An 18,097-nucleotide genomic window follows, 5' to 3' on the forward strand; every position below is an offset into this window, starting at 1 on the left:
CTGGGGATGGGACAGGGCAGAGTTTGGAGAAGTCTCAGGCTGCTTCTTGTGACCCTTGGTGGCCCAGGCTGCACTGCCACAACCTCCCTGCTCTTTGCCATCCCCTGCCAGCTCAGGGGTGCCGTGCTCCCCTTGGCACGGGATTGTCACACGGGCACCAAGCTGGGCACTGCAGTGTCCTGCACCCCACAAACTCCAGCAGCTCAGGAGGAAAGGTTTCCTTTGCTGTTAATTGAATTACATTGCCACAGAAAGCCGAGGAGTCGTAGCTCATTAGAGCCTCTTGTGTCCCATTAGAACAGTGTGTGTTGCCTTTGCGGATTGTCATTATCATACATTACTGCAGGACTCAGCACTGCTGTTTGTTTATGCATTACATTTTTTTCTGCTTCCCCAGCCTGCCCTCGGTCCCCCAGCCCGTTCCTCCTGTGTGCTGTCTGCCACAGCCAGCCCACTGCATGGCACTGGGGTGGCACAAAGAGCTTGGCTCTTGCAGCAGGGAAGAGCCAGGCCAGGCATCAGTACAGCATCCTCACAGCACTGCTCAGCCATCCCCATCTGTGCTGCACCCACTGCTCGAGCACCTCTGGGTTCTGCACCCCTGCCAGGTGGTGACCACGGCACAGGGTGTCCCCACTGGCCCCGTTTGTATATTGGGGTGGCTATGGAAAAAACTCATCTCTGGCATCTGCAATGCAAAGGCGGCCTTGCTGGTGGGAAATCACACTCTGTATTCTGCCCAGGTTTATACGAGTGAATTATGCAAATCCGTGATGGAAAACATTCTTCCTCTCATCCTCGGGAGTGTAAAACCTTAGTCAATAATTCATACCCGCACGTCTCAGACTGGAGGCTTTCTCTTCATTATAGTGTGCACTTGGTTATTTGTCTTTCACGTTTTATTGTCTACCCCGGTGTAATGCTATGCATTATAAAATTTATCTGCTTCATTATTTTATGATCCTGAGCTGTATAATGCAGCGCGACGGTTCCGCTCCGGGCTGCGCGGCCGCTCGGTGAGAGCCGCGTCCCCGCCGGCTCCGTGGGCTCTGCGGGGCCCCGCAGCCACAGGTGGCACCTGCCCGTCCCCAGGGCACACGGGTGACACTTTCCCTCCCCGCAGTCCCAGCCATGATCACCTCCCACCCCAACACCACCATCGCCATCAAGGGCCAGACCAAGGAGCTGAACTGCACAGCGCGGGGCGAGCGGCCCATCATCATCCGCTGGGAGAAGGGGGACACCGTCATCGACCCCGACCGCAACATGCGCTACGCCATCACCACCAAGGACAACGGCGACGAGGTCATCTCCACCCTCAAGGTGAGGGCTGCGCGTCCTGCACCTGCCTGGGCTCCCAGGGGTCTCGCTGGGTGTGGGAGAGAAGCAGAGAAGGTGCAGGGAGGGTGTGGTGGTCCCCAGGGGATGTCACGGAGCCGGGCACTGTGCTGGGCTTCCTGAGTAGCAAAGCTGAGCCCAGAGGGGTGTTAGGAGTGCAGCTCCAGGGAGTGGCACTGTGGTGGGAGCAGGCAGGGGAAGGCAGGGCACAGTGCTGGGGCAGCTCAGTCTGAATTGGCTCCTCTCCCTGGAACACTGGCAGCTGAAACCAGCCGACCGTGGGGACTCCGTCTTCTTCTCCTGTCATGCCATCAACTCCTACGGCGAGGACAGAGGCCTGATCCAGCTCACTGTCCAAGGTAATCCATCCCCCCTGCCTGAGCCCTGCGGTGCAAAGCCTTGCCGAGAGGGTCCCCCTGCTCCTGGGGCCTCCTCTGCCTGTGTCCCTAACCTGCCTGCGTGTCCCCAAGAGCCCCCTGACCCGCCGGAGCTGGAGATCCGTGAGGTGAAAGCCCGGAGTATGAATTTGCGGTGGACGCAGCGGTTCGATGGCAACAGCATCATCACTGGCTTTGATATCGAGTACAAGAACAAGTCAGGTAGGTGACAGTGATGTCCCCTCCCCGTGGCACAGTGGGGCTGGGGGCTGGCCTGCACAGGCAGGTGTGGGACTGCCCCAGCGGTGCCTCCAAGGGAATATTCTGCATCCCGGTTCCTTTGATGAAGAAAGGAGAGAGCAGCATTAATGAAATATGGTAATTTCTGTTGGATGGGAGCATTTGAAAGGGAATATTAAAAGAGACAATATTTGCAAAAAGTTGAACCCCAGCGCACAACAGCGAAAGAGAGAAGCAGCACCTCTCCAGGGGTACAAGAGCTGGAGGTGCCTGGGGAGCTCACCGGCTTGATCATGGCCCCCTCAGCACTGCAGGCCCTGCATGGGATTCTGGCTCTGACCCTTCTGCCTCACTCTTCCAGATTCCTGGGATTTCAAGCAGTCTACACGCAACATCTCCCCGACCATCAACCAGGCGAACATCGTGGACCTGCACCCCGCCTCGGTGTACAGCATCCGCATGTACTCCTTCAACAAGATCGGGCGCAGTGAGCCCAGCAAGGAGCTCACCATCAGCACCGAGGAAGCAGGTGCCTCCCTGGGCTCCTGGTGGGGCTGCTGGGGATGCTGGGCAGGGGGAGCATGGGGGCTGAAGCTGGCTGAGGTGCAGCTCTCCTGAAGCCAGGGATTTCCTGGTGAGGAGCTCCTGAACCTTCTCAATGTGCTGGTTTGTGTTCGTCTCTCTCAGCTCCCGATGGCCCTCCAATGGACGTCACCTTGCAGCCCATCACATCCCAGAGCATCCAGGTCACCTGGAAGGTGAGTGAGGCTGGCATGCTGTGTGGGGTTTTTTTGGCTATGGGGGCTTGGCAAAATGCTGCCCCAGCTTGTCCTGAGATCCAGCATGTCATCAATGTCACAAGAATCAGGAAGAGTTCTCCAGGAAAAAGAAAAACCTGCAGGCTGGGCAAGCAACTCACCTTATTGCTCAGGGCTCTTATCAATCATGTTTTACAACGAGGTCATTATCTCATAGGGTGTCCGTGGGGGACCATGGGGCAGAGAGGATAAATATGTAAAAACTCAGGTGCTGGGTTGCAAAGTGTTTGAGCAGAGATCAATAAAACTTAGAATCAGATTTATTTTTCCAAAGCTGCCTAATGAAAAATAAAATTGATTATAAAGTTAGGACTTGGGAATGAACTGCTAAGTCAATAAATTTAGGGTTCCAGCTTCTCCCCCCACCTCCCCTTAAGCATTGAAAAACAGATTAATGAAAAGTAAGATTCACTTGAAAGATAAGTCACTTCGTTTTAGGAGTATTTCAGCAAGATGGATCGCCCAGGCATTGTAACATAAATTTGCAATCAACCCTATTGATTTGTTAATGCTTCAGAGAAATATTGTTAAGATTGATCTCAATCTGGCCTCTCAGGCTACAGAATTGGGATTTCTCCTGCTCCAGCTGGGGACTGGTGCTGTCCAGGCAGCACTTCCCTCTCTGGTGGCTCTGAGGACCCGCTGGACCTTTTTTATCACTATTTTGCCACTCAGGGAAAAGTGGGGAGGGAAAACAACTTGAAAGCCTTGAGAAAAGCCCCTGGGGAGAGGTGGTTGGGGCACGGAGCCCTGTGAGCCTCCCAGCCCTGTGACACTGCTCCATCCTGCCCTCGCTGTCCCTCAGGCCCCGAAGAAGGAGCTGCAGAACGGGGTGATCCGTGGCTACCAGATTGGCTACCGGGAGAACAGCCCGGGCAGCAACGGGCAGTACAGCATCGTGGAGATGAAGGCCACGGGGGACAGCGAGGTCTACACGCTGGACAACCTCAAGAAGTTTGCGCAGTACGGGGTGGTGGTGCAGGCGTTCAACCGCGCGGGCACGGGGCCCTCGTCCAGCGAGATCAACGCCACCACGCTGGAGGACGGTAAGGATGGCCCAGTGACCAAACCAGGTCCAGGTCTCACCCAGGGCACCCTCAGTTGGTGCCCATCCCATCACACAGGTCTGGGGTGGTGGCTGTGTGTCCCCACAAATCCCTGGGAAGGGACCAGGAGCACAGCGCTGTCCGGACGCCCGTGGCGCTGGGTTTGTGGCACAGCTAAAGGGTGCAAGGTGGATTTTGGCACTGCTGAAGTGCCAGGCAGGTTTCCACCTGGGACACAGTCACTGATGGCCTCGGTCGTTTTAAAAACAATGAGGAAAAAGTTTTGCAGTGTGTTTGCTCAGCAGTTTTTCATACTTAATTAAGGCTCTCGTTAGCCTGTCAAACCGCGATCGTTTCCTGGCTGCATTAGCACTCCTCCCGGGGTATTCAAGGGCCCCTGTTTTAGCAATAGTGTCTTTTCCATAATTATATTACCTTCATTTTGTTCAAACGGACTATCTGTATTAGTTTATTATACTCCGTCCCTAATTACATGGTGCTTATATTTTTGCACCTAAGTAATATGAAACAATAATCATTTTCAAAGAGGATCGTTACGGTGATGTATTATCATTTAAATGCTCATAAAAATTAGAGTTACCTCTTGCGGGGCAATGGGATCTAATTACCTTGCATCCACTCAGCTCTCCCACTCTCCCCTCGCTGGAAGCATCCTCCCTGTCACCACCAGCACAGGGTTCACACCCACCTCACTGGCCTAGAAGGAAAACTGCATGTTGGAGGCAGAGCCCTGCTGGGCAGGACTGGCTGAGGGCTTCCAGCAGCACAGCGGGGTCCGTGTGGGTGCAGTCAGGGTGGCTGTGTGGGACACGGCTCCTTCAGCCTGGCGTCTCCATCCTCCTGCTGATTGTCCTCCTCATCCCTCCCCAGTTCCCAGCCAGCCCCCCGAGAATGTGCGAGCCATTTCCATCACCTCGGACGTGGCCGTGATCTCCTGGTCGGAGCCCCCGCGCAGCACCCTCAACGGGGTGCTCAAGGGCTACCGGGTCATCTTCTGGTCCCTCTACATGGACGGAGGTGAGCACACCTAGGGAGCAGGTGACATGGGGCACCTGGGGGGCACAGGGGCTGACAGGCCCTGTCTCCTGCAGAGTGGGGTGAGATGCAGAACATCACGACCACGCGGGAGCGAGTGGAGCTGCGGGGCATGGAGAAATTCACCAACTACAGCGTGCAGGTGCTGGCCTACACCCAGGCAGGTGATGGCGTCCGCAGCAGCGTGCTCTACATCCAGACCAAGGAGGACAGTAAGTGGCTCTGCCACCCACTCGTGCCCAGGGCTGGAGAGGCTGCTGGGGCACAGGGGAAACCCCCCGTGTACAGCCATGGGCAGGGCATTTCCCTTTCCCTTTCTTTCCTTTTCCTTAAGTGCTGATATTTAAATATTTACACCCCGCGTGCCCTACTTTAATGCCATTAGCTCGCTAGCAGAGCATCCCTGGGCCTGTGTCCTAGGAAGTGCCAGATGCTGGGAGGGAGGCGCAGCTGGGCAGGGTACGGCTGACAGATTAAGGAGATGGCCATTAAAAGCCAATCATGATTTCTAAAGCAGAGCTTGGGCTGCAATTAACCCTCCTGCCTCTGGCTCACGTGGGGACCAGAGCCACCCGTGGAGAGGTGTCCTGCAGGCAGACCTGTCCCTGCCTGTGTGTGACACCACCATGGCAGCTGCTTCCCCGGGTGTGGCTGGGATGCCAGCCCCACAGCAGGGTGCTGTCACATCTCCCGGCTGGGCAGAGACCTTGGAGACCTCCTGGCACCAGCTCTGCCACGCTCTCCCTCCTCAGTTCCAGGTCCCCCGGCTGGGATCAAGGCTGTGCCGTCCTCTGCCAGCAGCGTGGTGGTGTCCTGGCTGCCGCCGGCCAAGCCCAACGGCATCATTCGGAAGTACACCATCTTCTGCTCCAGCCCCGGCTCGGGGCAGCCGGTACGGGGGGCAGCAGGGCTGGGAATCGCCCCAGTGTGCCAGGGAATGCTGGGCTGGCCAAGCAGCAACGGGAGGGAGAGCTGATGCCAGGCAGCAGCCGCAGCAAAGACCTCTTGGGGTGCACTGCGGAATTGTCCAAGGGCATGCATGGGCACTGTGCGGCAGGGATTGGTCCCGTTGTCTCTCCTGTTCCCATTCTCTGGCATCTGCCCTGCTCAGCGCCTGCTCCAGAGGGGGAAACATGCCAGCAGCTGACCAAAAATGAAATGGAAATCCAACCTGGCCCCATCCCTCCTTGCTGAGGGAGAGGTTGATGGGAGGTCTGCAGACTAGTGCTTATCAAAAGCTCCTTCTCAAACTCATTTCACTATCTGAGCCTCTGGTTTCCAGGGCAACATAATCTTTTCATCAAAGCAACTGGTAAAACCGCTGGGATCCGATATTGTTTTCTTGGCATCTTGTCAAAACTGTCATTTGGGTAAAAAAAAAATTATGTATACTATACAATATTCATATAGGTGTGTCTGCTTTGGGGTACACTCACATCCGTGTCCCTGCAAGGGCACACGTGTGCTGACAGTGAGCACACAGGCACCTGCCAAGTCATGTTTTAAGAGCCCTATCCTGTGCCAAGGGGGTCGTGGAGCCCATCCCTGCCTGCTGCTGGCATGGTGGCACAGCTGGGTGGCAGTCCTTGCCCTCGTGGCATTTGTGGGGCAGGGTGTCTTTGTCCCCGCTGTGATGGGGACAGGCCCTGGTGCTTGCGCACAGCCAGCCCTGTCCTCAGGGCCACTGCAGGGCTGGGCCAGGTGATGCAGTGACCCCACATGGGTTTTGGGGACCCCCTTTGCCTCTCGTGGGTTTGGGCCATCCCAGCTGGGGTTGGCTCCAGGCTGGCGCTGCTGCAGCTCAGCAGTGCCAGGGCAGAATCCTTTCCCGGGAACAGGGATGCTCAGCCATCTGCTCCTGGGCTGCAGCCCGGCTCCCTGGAGGAATCACGACACCAGCCGGCTCTCCCCGGCATTGAGGGGTGTGAGCGGAGCCGCTGTGCTCGGGATAAACGCGCGAGGGGCCGTGGGGTCTGGGATAAACCCGCGAGGGGCTGTGGGGTCTGTGCCGAGGCCATGGGCTGAGGGTCTCACAGAAGCTTCCCCTTCTCCCGTGTCCCCCCTGCCCGCAGGCTCCCAGCGAGTACGAGACCAGCCCGGACCAGCTCTTTTACCGCATCGCCCACCTGAACCGGGGCCAGCAGTACCTGCTCTGGGTGGCCGCCGTCACCTCCGCCGGCCGCGGCAACATCAGCGAGAAGGTCACCATCGAGCCTGCGGGCAAAGGTACAGCCTGGGGGGCTGCCAGCCTGGGGGACACCCCCGCTGCTGTGCCCTGCCCTGTGGCCTGCAGGGAGTGATGGCTGGGTGACCCCAGGCAGAGGAGGGGCAGCACTGGGGTCCCGGGTTTCCTTACACCTTGGGGGGGTCTGTACATCTCAGGGGGTCTGTGCACGGGGCCAGCCCCCCAGGCTGACCTCCTCCTTGCCCCCAAGCCCCTGCCAAGATCATCTCCTTCGGAGGCACCGTCACCACGCCGTGGATGAAGGACGTGAGGCTGCCGTGCAACTCCGTCGGGGAGCCCGTGCCCGCCATCAAGTGGACCAAGGACAGGTATGGAGGGGGCTGCCAGCCGTGCTGGGGGCTGGTGCCAGCCCTGACTGTGCCACACAGGGCTGACGTGCCCCCTGTCCCCCTGGCAGCGAGGACTCTGCCATCCCGGTGACGGTGGACGGGCACCGCCTGATCCAGGCCAACGGGACGCTGGTGCTGCGCTCGGTGAAGGCCGAGGACTCCGGCTACTACACCTGCACTGCCACCAACACCTGGGGCTTCGACACCATCATCATCAACCTGCTGGTGCAAGGTGAGGGCTCCACCTCCGTGCTGCCCTGCACGGACACACCATCCCCAGTGCCCAGTGCCTGGGCTCTGTCCTGCAGCAGGCGCTCCTGCTGGCCCAGGCATGAGTGCGAGGCCTCCTTGCCAGTTCTGGGGGCACAGTGTGGGGCACTCTACCTGTGTGAGGTGCTCATGGGCTTTCCCTCCTCCCTAGTGCCCCCAGACCAGCCCCGCCTGACCGTCTCCAAGACCTCGGCATCGTCCATCACGCTGGCCTGGATCCCTGGGGACAATGGGGGCAGCTCCATCCGAGGTAGGGCTGCTGTGGGTGATGGGGCTGCTGCCAGCAGCTCATCCCAGGACCATGACTGGTTCCATTCTCATGGAACATGTTTGCAGGCACTCTGTGCCACATTTTTGTGTCTGCACCTCAGTTTGCCCCTCTCCAAAATGCCTCAGAAATGCTTCAGAGTCAGGCTGATGCCTCTGAGCTCTTAGCAGGGGCTGCCAGCCCCGATGAGGGGTTTGTCAGGTGTTTTGGACAAGCTGCAGGGACTGATGTAGCTAAAGAAGGGCACATCCCTGGGTGCTAAGGTGGTGGTGGCCAGGGCCAGCCCCAGAGCTGCTCCGAGTCTCCTGGCATTGGTGCCACTTTGAACCCACCAGAGCAGGAGTTGTCCCACATCCCTGACAGGCTGGGGGCTTTGGGAGGGCTCCAGGAGCATCCCAGCTTTCCCAAGTCTCCTTTCTGCTCTGATTCATCTCATGAATTATAGGTTGAAACAGCTGCGTGCGGAGGGGGGAGCGGGGAGTGAGGAAGGAGACCTCACTTACAATTAATTAAAAGCATGAAAGTAATTACAAGCAAATCTCCCCAGCCAGCAGCCTTTCACTCCAGCGGACTCTGTTGATAAATTTGGTTATAATTGGATTAGAAATATTAAAAACACACCGCATGTACAAAATAAATAAATAAGCAGTGGCAGGCACCAGGGTGGGTGGTGTGGGGGTGTCAGGGCTGGTGTTACCACTGCTGGGAATCACATGCCCATGGCTTTGGGAAGCTCCTGGTGTCACCATCCACAGGGAATCCTTGGTGGTGGGAAGGTGTGAGCAGTGTCCCCACTGCTCTGCCTGAGCTGGGTGTTCACAGAGCTCCTTCACCTGATCCCTCTGGCATTGCCACGGTGGTACCTGGGTGGTGTTGGCACCGGGGCCATCCTGCCAGCCCTGCCTTGTTCAGCTCATCATGCACACAGCAAGGCAGGAAGCCTACTCTTGCCTGCTATTTTTATCTGAGAATTGGCCAAATATCCTGCAGAAATAGCCAAACCTATCAGTGCAGCAGGAAAGTTTGGTCAGCACAGCCGGGGCAGCAGGGATGTGCTGTCCCAAGATGCCCCAATGCCCTTGGGGCTGTCCCTGTGTCCCCTGCTCTCCCAGGAAGCCCAGACCAGCCATCTCCAGGTGCCTTGTTGATGGCAGCGTAACAGGTTTGCTCATCTAGGACACAGTGTGCTTCCTAATACTCCTCATCACGGGAGAGGGGGCGGTCTGCAGTGACAGAAGCAACTTCCCTGCAGCCTCCCGAGGGAGCTGCTTAATTCCGGCTTTCCCTTTATAGCCTCGCACCAGTCAATCACAGCGTGTGCTCCCTTGTGGAAATGAGCAGTGGGGTTATCCTGGGCATGCTGGGGGCAGGCAAGGTGTGACCAGGGCTGCTGGCAGAGCTCTCAGGAGGTTCTGGGTGTGCCCACGCTGCTCTTGTCCGTGGCTCCTGCCTGGCTCTGTGTGGCGGGCACAGCAGGCAGGTTCCACCACTGCTCGTGAGTGCAGAATAGTGCAGGAATTGGTGTGTGATGGGTGCCCTGGCACTGCAAAGCTGTGCTGGACGTGGGCACAGGCCTTGTGCCAGCCATAACCCCTTCCCCTCACCCATGTGCCCAGAGGTGACCCCCTCCTTGCTCCCACAGGCTTTGTGCTCCAGTACTCAGTGGACAACAGCGAGGAGTGGAAGGACGTGTTCATCAGCTCCTCGGAGCGCTCCTTCAAGCTGGAGAGCCTCAAGTGTGGCACGTGGTACAAGGTGAAGCTGGCGGCCAAGAACAGCGTTGGCGCTGGCCGCATCAGCGAGATCATCGAGGCCAAGACCCACGGCAGAGGTGAGCCTGGCCCCTGGTGTCCCTGCCCCACCACGGGGGTCCCCTCCCCACCCTCCTGACAGCTCCTGTCCCGCAGAGCCTATCGCTGGCCGGGGTCTGTGTACAAATCACAAACGGGACAGGGCTGCTGTGGAACGTGCCTTGAGCTGTTTTATTTTTCAGCATCAGTCTCATTACATGGTTATGACAATGGGAAGATGCCAGCAGCTCACATCCCAGGCAGCAGACTAAGAATTTAATGTTACAACTTACTTTATAAGTTTTTTGACCAATCACACAAAGCAAAAGCATATTGACAGTAGTTCTATCCAATCACCATAAGCACAGGTACCTTTGGTTAAACAATGCTTGCTTATTTCGAATACAATACCTACTTGTAAGCCTTAAAACACAATGCACAGAGCTCCATTATTAAGCTTCAAACTTCCTAATATATTGCTAGATAAACTTTTCTGTAGCTTAGAGAGTTATTCTAGACAAGCGTTAATACACAGACCATTGTTCTATTTGTCCTTGCTTTTCTACTTTTTAAATAATTTTTCTGCTGACAAATCTTATGGCTGCTGATTAGCTCTAATCACAGTTCTGCTGTCTCTGGGGCCTGCCTTTTGCAGCTTTCCCAAAACCCTCTGATTTTGTGGATTCCCACAGAGCCCTCCTTCAGCAAGGACCAGCACCTCTTCACCCACATCAACTCCACGCACGCCAGGCTGAACCTGCAGGGCTGGAGCAGCGGGGGCTGCCCCATCACCGCCATCGTCCTGGAGTACCGGCCCAAGGGCAACTGGGTGTGGCAGAGCCTCCGCACCAACAGCTCCAGCGAGGTGTTCCTGACCGAGCTGCGCGAGGCCACCTGGTACGAGCTGCGCATGAAGGCCTGCAACAGCGCCGGCTGCGGCAACGAGACCGCGCAGTTCGCCACGCTGGACTACGACGGCAGTGAGTGGGGACACGGGCTGGGGGACTGGCACCAGAGAGGGGGGTCCTGGCATGCTGAGTGCCCACCTGCCCCTGCTCTGCCCTAGGCACCATCCCCCCGATCAAGTCTGCCCAAGGGGAAGGGGATGATGTGAAGAAGCTCTTCACCATCGCCTGCCCCGTGATCCTGGCCACGCTGGGAGTAGCCCTGCTCTTCATCATCCGCAAGAAGAGGAAGGAGAAGCGGCTGAAGAGGCTTCGAGGTGAGATGGGATTCAGAAGCACAGCACACGGGACCCCAGGTTGTGTTCCTGTGCGGCCTCATTGTGCCCTAAACTGCTCCCTTACAAAAAATGTCTTGGTTTTCATGTCTCCTGCACAGATGCAAAGAGTTTGGCAGAAATGCTGATCAGGTGAGTCTCACATCTGCCTGTGGCTGGGACTGGGTGGGCAGGCAGGGAATAGGTGGTGCTGGGGGTGGTCATGGCTGCTTTAAAGCCCAAGTACAGCCCTCACGCAGTTTCAGACCTTCTCACGCTCACACCAGTGAAGGTTGTGGCAGTGACTCTGTGGCACAGCAGCCCCATCCTGCCTGCCCGAGGGTCCACACTGGAGCTTGCCTGGGCAGAGCTGAGCCCCGGGTGGGCTGGCTGGTGGCAATCCCCAGCCCGTGGCAGGCTGGAGCCACCGGGGCTCTGTCCGGTAATGGGCGGGCCTGCGTCCCCTCTCACCTCACAGCAAGAATAACCGCAGCTTTGACACGCCGGTGAAAGGGCCCCCGCAGGGCCCCCGCCTGCACATCGACATCCCGCGGGTGCAGCTCCTCATCGAGGACAAGGAGGGCATCAAGCAGCTGGGTAAGCGCAGGCAAAGCTCCCATCCCCTGCTGCCCCAGAGTGCTGGGGCCCCATGGATGGACTGTGGGCCGGGGAGAGGTCTGAGCTCCAGCTCTCCCCACAGGGGATGACAAAGCCACGATCCCGGTGACCGACACGGAGTTCAGCCAGGCAGTGAACCCCCAGAGCTTCTGCACGGGCGTCTCTCTGCATCACCCAGCCCTGATCCAGAACACGGGGCCCCTCATTGACATGTCTGACATCCGCCCTGGCACCAGTGAGTGTGTGGGGCCGGGCTGGCTGTGCTGGGGCTGTGCACACGGGGCAGGGCTGGGGGAATGTCCTCCAGCACTGACTGTGCCCAAAAGCAGCTGCTGGGGAGGCAGAAGGGGCAGGCTGTGCTCCAGGGAGAGGGAAGGGTGTGAGTGGAAGGGACTCACCGTGACTCTGTCACCTTTGTGCCATAGACCCCGTGTCGAGGAAGAGTGTGAAGTCTGCACACAGCACCCGTAACCGGTACTCCAGCCAGTGGACACTCACCAAGTGCCAGGCGTCCACCCCTGCACGGACCCTCACCTCGGACTGGAGGACAGTGGGCTCCCAGCATGGCATCACGGTCACTGAGAGTGACAGCTACAGTGCCAGCCTCTCGCAGGACACGGGTATGCAGGGCCACTGCCTCCCTGGCAGCAATCTGCTGCTTTGGGGCGCACAGAGAGCCCAAACTGTGAGCTCAGGGTGACTGCATGTCGTGGTTTGAGAGGAAGTTTTCTGGGATGTGAAGTGGTCAGGCCTTCTTCTCATGGAGGCATGGGCATTGTGCCAGTGTCAAACCAAGACACTGCAGAACTCATCAGTGGGATTGTGGAGCCATGACTCGGTGGCTCTGAGCAGCCAGGGCCTTGCCGAGCTGTGGGGACAGACAGAGTCATTAAAAACCAAAGTGGTTTGGGTTGGAAGGGACCTCATTGCTCATCTTGTTTCACCCTTCCACTAGACCAGGTTGCTCCGTGTCCCATCCACCCTGCCCTTGAAGGTGCCCAGGTGTATCCCAGCAGGGACAGCCTGGGCATTCCCATGAGGTGGACAAAGCCGTTCCTGTGCCAGGGAGAGCTCTCAGGTGGGTGACGCATCCTCTCCCCACAGACAAGGGGCGGAACAGCATGGTGTCCACAGAGAGCGCCTCGTCCACCTACGAGGAGCTGGCGCGCGCCTACGAGCACGCCAAGCTGGAGGAGCAGCTGCAGCACGCCAAGTTCGAGATCACCGAGTGCTTCATCTCCGACAGCTCCTCGGACCAGATGACCACGGGCACCACGGACAACGCCGACAGCATGACCTCCATGAGCACCCCGTCCGAGCCCGGCATCTGCCGCTTCACCGCCTCCCCGCCCAAGCCCCAGGACAGCGAGCGGGGCAAGGGCGTGGCCGTGCCCATCCCGCACCGCGCCAGCAAGAGTAGGTTCCCAGGGGCTCTCTGGGGGTCCTGCCCTTCCTTAGCACCCCAGAGCTTCCCAAAATCCTTAGGAGACTTTCCCAGTCCTGTATTCCTTTGCATTCTTGGTATTGCTCCCCAGGCTGTAATGTTCTTTCTCTGCTGATTGATGTTGTTCCCTGTTTCTTGGTATTTCACCCTTTCCTTGGCATTCCATCCGTTCCTTGGTATTCCACCCAGTCTTTGGTACTTTATTGCCCAGCTCCTTGGTATTTCTCCCCATTCTTTAGTATTCCTTCCCATACCTTAGTATTTTCCTCCTGTATTTCACTGTTCCTTCCCATTTTTCAGTATTCCCTCCTATTTCGTAGCATTCCTTACTGTTCTTTCCACATCCCTCGATATTTCCCCATGTTTTTTTTAAATTATTCCTTCCCATTTTTAGTATCCCTGGCTATTCTTTACTGTTCCTTCCCATTCTTTAGGATTCCTTCCTGTTTGTTGGCATCTCACTGTTCTTTCCTCATTCATTGATATTTTAATGGGGTTTTTTTTGTTGTTTTTTAGAGTTGTTTTCCATTCTTTAGTGTTCCATCCCATTTTTCAGTATCCCTGGCTATTCTTTACTCTTCCTTCCCCCTCCTTAATATTCATTACCATTTTTTAATATTCATCAGTATTCCTTGTTATTCCCCCCCCATTTTTCAGCACTGTCCCAGACCCTCAGTACATGCCCAATTTTTTTGCGTTCTCAGTATTTCCCTGCCTTGTTTTTAGTATTTTTCAGTGTGTATCAGTATTTTCCCCCTTGCTTTAGTGTTCGTCAGTATTCCTTTGTATTCCTCAGTATTTCTCCCCTATCCTTAGTTCTAGAACCCTGACAATCTCCCACCCCCATGAGTTTTATTACCTCAAAACAGAACAACACCTGGAAGATGTATAAAAAATACATTGGTAGGAATTGATAGTTAATTTATTTACTGATTATATAACACACAATATAATGGGATCATCTTTCTCCTCAAATTAGACCACATATTTTATGGCATAGTTTAAGTAGCACAGAGTGTATTAGGTATAACACTGTTGTAACCTTAAAGAAAAGGAATTTACAGAAGCTATAATAAAGCATACAAGTTTTAAGGCAATAGTGCTATAATAAAACCAATATAACACCTGCAAGAGACAATATAATAATGCAGGGCTTCATATCTACAAAAATAATATATAATATACATATTATATAATATATTTTTAAAATATTTAACTATATATTTTTATATGTTTATTTCCAAATACATACATTTATATAAACTAAATTTATGCATAAATTTTTATATTCTTAGTATAGATTTTCTATATTGACATATAAATTTCTATATTTCATATAACAATTTCTATATTTCCATACAAAAATTTATACATTTATATATATAGGTTTGTGTATACTTATATGTAAGTTTTTATATATTTATATATAGATTAATGTACATATTTATATAGAAAAGTTTTTCTATTTTATTATAGAAATTTATATGTATTTATATAGAGATTTATGTACATTTTATATAAATAATATTTAATATATATTTTATTTATAATATTTATTTTATTATATATAATATTTATTTTTATATAAATAATGTTTATATTTTAATATAAAATTTTTATATGTACACATAACCATAACTCCTAAAGTTAAGGTACTAATACATATAATCCCATATCTATATGTGCTGTATCCTATATTAACACCACAGATCCTGCAATCCATTCTCTCCACATCCTGTGATGAGAGGAACGTGCCCTTGCAGCACACACTGCACAATATATACAATTAAAGGAGTAATGCTCTATGCCTAGAGGTGTTATATATTGCAAATATAAAAGGCAAACTAATAACAGGCCTTTATATCTATGGACATATAAATCCTTAAATTAAGGCCCTACAGCTGGAGGTGATGCTGTAGAACACAAAGGGAGCAGTAATAGAACAGAAATAAAACCCTCTAACACTGATAACAGCCAATATAACAACACAGGTTATCCATACATGGACATAAAACCCCTAAATTAGGGCACTAACTATAGATGATGCCATTACACAGCACAGCAGTGGCTGTGGTTTATGGCAGCACAGCCCCTCACCTTGGCAGAGTAAAGCTGGGTGTGGGACACACCGCATCCCTCTGCTGGGTGCTGGTGCAGGTGGGACACAGAGCACAAGGAGCATTTCTGTCCTTTACAGAACGGGGACTGTGCCTGTCCTGTGTCAGAACTTCAGCATCACGTTGTTATTATTATTATAATACTGTGTTACACTGTACATTCAGCATTACTCACATTTTAACATCTATCACTGTACATTCAGCATTATAATTAGCACTGTTACATCATGATACATTACAGGACACTGTGTACAGCATTGAGCACTAGAGCTTGACACATCCCAGGCGTTGCATTGCATGGAGTGGGACAATTTTGGGATGATGATGTGACACATTCTTTATAGCACAGCGCGTTCTCTATGGCACAACACGTTCTCCCTCTACAGCAGGACCTGTTCTGTGTAGCACAACACATTCTCGGTAGAACAACACTTTCTCTAGCCCAAGGCATTCTCTGTAGCACAGAGGTTTTCCATAGCACAGGTTCTCCGTGGCCCAACCTGTTCTCTGTAGCACAACACATTTTCAATAGAACACGCTCTTTGTAGCCTAACACATTCTCTGTAGCACAGGTTCTCCATAGAACATGTTCTCCATAGCCCAACTCATTCTCTGTACCCCAACATGTTCTCCATAGCCCAACGCATTCCCTGTAGCCCAATGTGTTGTCCACAGCACAGGTTCTCCGTAGTCCAATGTGTTCTCCATAGTCCAATGCCCAATTTTTTTGTTCTCCATGGTCCAATGTGTTCTCCGTAGCCCAACGTGTTCTCCATAGCCCAACTCATTCTCCATAGCTCAATGCATTCCTGTTGCCCAACGTGTTCTCCACAGCACAGGTTCTCCATAGTCCAACGTGTTCTCCTTAGTCCAATGCCCAATTTTTGTGCTCCCTGTAGCCCAACGTGTTCTCCATAGTCCAATGTGTTCTCCACAGCCCAGCTCATTCTCCACAGCGCATGTTCTCCGTACCCAACGCCAACACGTCCAGAGGGTGGGGGGCAATAGGGTCCCTCCAGAGCCTTACCTTGCCCGCTCTTCCCTCGGCAGGTGACTACTGCAACCTCCCGCTGTACGTCAAGTCGGAGGCCTTCTTCCGCAAGCCCGACGCGCACGAGCCGTGCCCGGTGGTGCCGCCGCGGGAAGCCTCCATCCGCAACCTGGCGCGGGCGTACCACGCGCAGGCCCGGCACATGACGCTGGAGCCCGGCGCCAAGCCCCTGGGGCTGCCTCCCCCGGCCTCCGCCGCAACCACCTTACCTCAGAGGACTCTCCCCATGCCCGGCCCGGCCGGCCCCGCGCCCGCGCCCGCTGCCAGCGCCGCCCCGGCTCCCCCCGTGCCCGCCGAGCCCCCCGTGCCCGCCGGTGCCGCCGCCGAGGCGCGGGTGCCCACGCACTCCAAAGTGGGGGGCTCCAGGGACTCGCTGCTGGAGATGAGCACGTCGGGGGTAGGCAGGTCTCAAAAACAGGGCGCCGGAGCCTACTCCAAGTCCTACACGCTGGTGTAGGGCCAACGCCGGATGCTGCTCGTTTCCCCGCGCCGTTTATATTTAATTAACAAACTTGTACATAACGGACTCTTTTGTATAAATGAAGCTATTTTCTTCTTCTCCGAACAGAAAAAGAAACCAGGGCACAAAGAATTTGATGTTACAGATTTAAAAATATAATATATATGTAAACATATATATATATTTCACATCATTTTGAAAGGGGCACAAGGAAAGACTCAGCGACTTTTTTTTTTTCTTTCCCTGATCTTGTCGGTGGTTTTAAAAAAGGAACGTCTCCGAGACATTGCATGCTATTTTACTGTTCTGAAAACAGCAGGAGTTGCTTCAATTTGCAAATGCTTATGTGTTAATACCTTTTTCTATGAAAAAAAACCCAGCGCTGTGTGCAATAAAGGTTATGTTTATATGTGGGGCGTTTGTGAAGTGAGCAGGGAATCAGGCAGAGCAGGGCTGGGGCAGGACAGGGCAGGAAGATGGAGAGGGACAGCTCAGGGCAGCCAAAGTACGGAAATACCAAGAGAAGGGGTTGAATATTAAAGAATAATAAGGCAATTATCCACCTGCAGAGCTGTGGGGCAGCAGGAGGGTCAGGAACTGCAGCAAAGTCCTGGGAATGGTTCCATGGAGCAGGACAGACCAGAGTGTGCCACAGCACTGAGAGAGCAGTACCAAGTCCAGCTCCAGCTCAGGACAAAGCATGGTGCCAAACAGGAATCCTGGCCCAGCTGCAGAGGGGTGAACGGCTGCCCAGCCCTCAGGAGCCACAGCACAGCTCTGGCAACTCACGGTAAGTGCAGGGTGGCTCCAGCACGGGATCCAGCGTGCAGGGAGGCACAGCAGCTCCTCCAGGCAGGGTCTTGCTCCCTGGGATGTGCCCCAGCCCCGCTGTCCTTGGTCACTCTGGAACGTGTCGTGGTGGATCCAGCACAGCCTGGAGCCCAGGGAATGGAGCACAGAGCCCTGGCCCTGGTGTCCCTGCCTCCCTGAATCATGGTGAGTCCTGGCTCAGGGCAGCACAGGTGCCCCAGGACACAGGGCAGCACAGAGAACCACCCAGCACCGCCTCACCCCGTAATTTGTTCTTATTTTCCCTTTAGTTTTCACCACCAGCCACACCAATATCAGACCAAAGAAATGCTGGAGCTACTTCCCCCCCTTTCATACAAGGTTGTGAAAACAGGAGCACTTGGAACCCCAGGGCTGCCAGCCCTCCTTACCTGCTCCAAAGGCAAAAAACAGCTCAGGCCATTATTAACTCTTGTTTTAGTTACCCAAAGTAGAACTTCCCCTTTCTGAGGAGCTTCTGGTGCTGTCTGAGGTGCAGTTAACTAATTGCACTTTCATTTCCTTTTTTCCTGTAATTTATAAGCTCAGGTTTCCATTACTTTCCCATCCATGCAGGCTACCA

The 18,097-nt window shown here is 54.1% G+C and overlaps 1 protein-coding gene across 2 annotated transcripts in view; it reads left to right on the forward strand.

Annotated features, from left to right (window-relative positions):
* DSCAML1 (DS cell adhesion molecule like 1) overlaps nucleotides 1-17,095 on the forward strand; it is a 100,676-nt gene extending 83,581 nt beyond the window's left edge. The window contains exons 12-33 of one of the 2 annotated variants that reach the window (XM_054647395.2): nucleotides 1,124-1,323; nucleotides 1,601-1,697; nucleotides 1,809-1,937; nucleotides 2,317-2,484; nucleotides 2,643-2,713; nucleotides 3,579-3,819; nucleotides 4,711-4,857; nucleotides 4,932-5,087; nucleotides 5,628-5,767; nucleotides 6,948-7,101; nucleotides 7,311-7,428; nucleotides 7,518-7,681; nucleotides 7,871-7,969; nucleotides 9,630-9,818; nucleotides 10,470-10,757; nucleotides 10,844-10,999; nucleotides 11,119-11,149; nucleotides 11,475-11,593; nucleotides 11,697-11,849; nucleotides 12,040-12,234; nucleotides 12,719-13,030; nucleotides 16,226-17,095. In XM_054647395.2, coding sequence (XP_054503370.2) covers nucleotides 1,124-1,323; nucleotides 1,601-1,697; nucleotides 1,809-1,937; nucleotides 2,317-2,484; nucleotides 2,643-2,713; nucleotides 3,579-3,819; nucleotides 4,711-4,857; nucleotides 4,932-5,087; nucleotides 5,628-5,767; nucleotides 6,948-7,101; nucleotides 7,311-7,428; nucleotides 7,518-7,681; nucleotides 7,871-7,969; nucleotides 9,630-9,818; nucleotides 10,470-10,757; nucleotides 10,844-10,999; nucleotides 11,119-11,149; nucleotides 11,475-11,593; nucleotides 11,697-11,849; nucleotides 12,040-12,234; nucleotides 12,719-13,030; nucleotides 16,226-16,683 — 3,785 coding nt within the window. In that variant the 3' untranslated portion in view covers nucleotides 16,684-17,095. The remainder of the gene's footprint in view (nucleotides 1-1,123; nucleotides 1,324-1,600; nucleotides 1,698-1,808; nucleotides 1,938-2,316; nucleotides 2,485-2,642; nucleotides 2,714-3,578; nucleotides 3,820-4,710; nucleotides 4,858-4,931; nucleotides 5,088-5,627; nucleotides 5,768-6,947; nucleotides 7,102-7,310; nucleotides 7,429-7,517; nucleotides 7,682-7,870; nucleotides 7,970-9,629; nucleotides 9,819-10,469; nucleotides 10,758-10,843; nucleotides 11,000-11,118; nucleotides 11,150-11,474; nucleotides 11,594-11,696; nucleotides 11,850-12,039; nucleotides 12,235-12,718; nucleotides 13,031-16,225) is intronic. The other variant, XM_077189929.1, reaches the window with a different exon arrangement.
* Nucleotides 17,096-18,097: the final 1,002 nt, after the last annotated feature.

The sequence above is a fragment of the Agelaius phoeniceus genome, chromosome 23, assembly GCF_051311805.1.
Source record: "Agelaius phoeniceus isolate bAgePho1 chromosome 23, bAgePho1.hap1, whole genome shotgun sequence".
Classification (NCBI taxonomy): Eukaryota; Metazoa; Chordata; class Aves; order Passeriformes; family Icteridae; genus Agelaius; species Agelaius phoeniceus.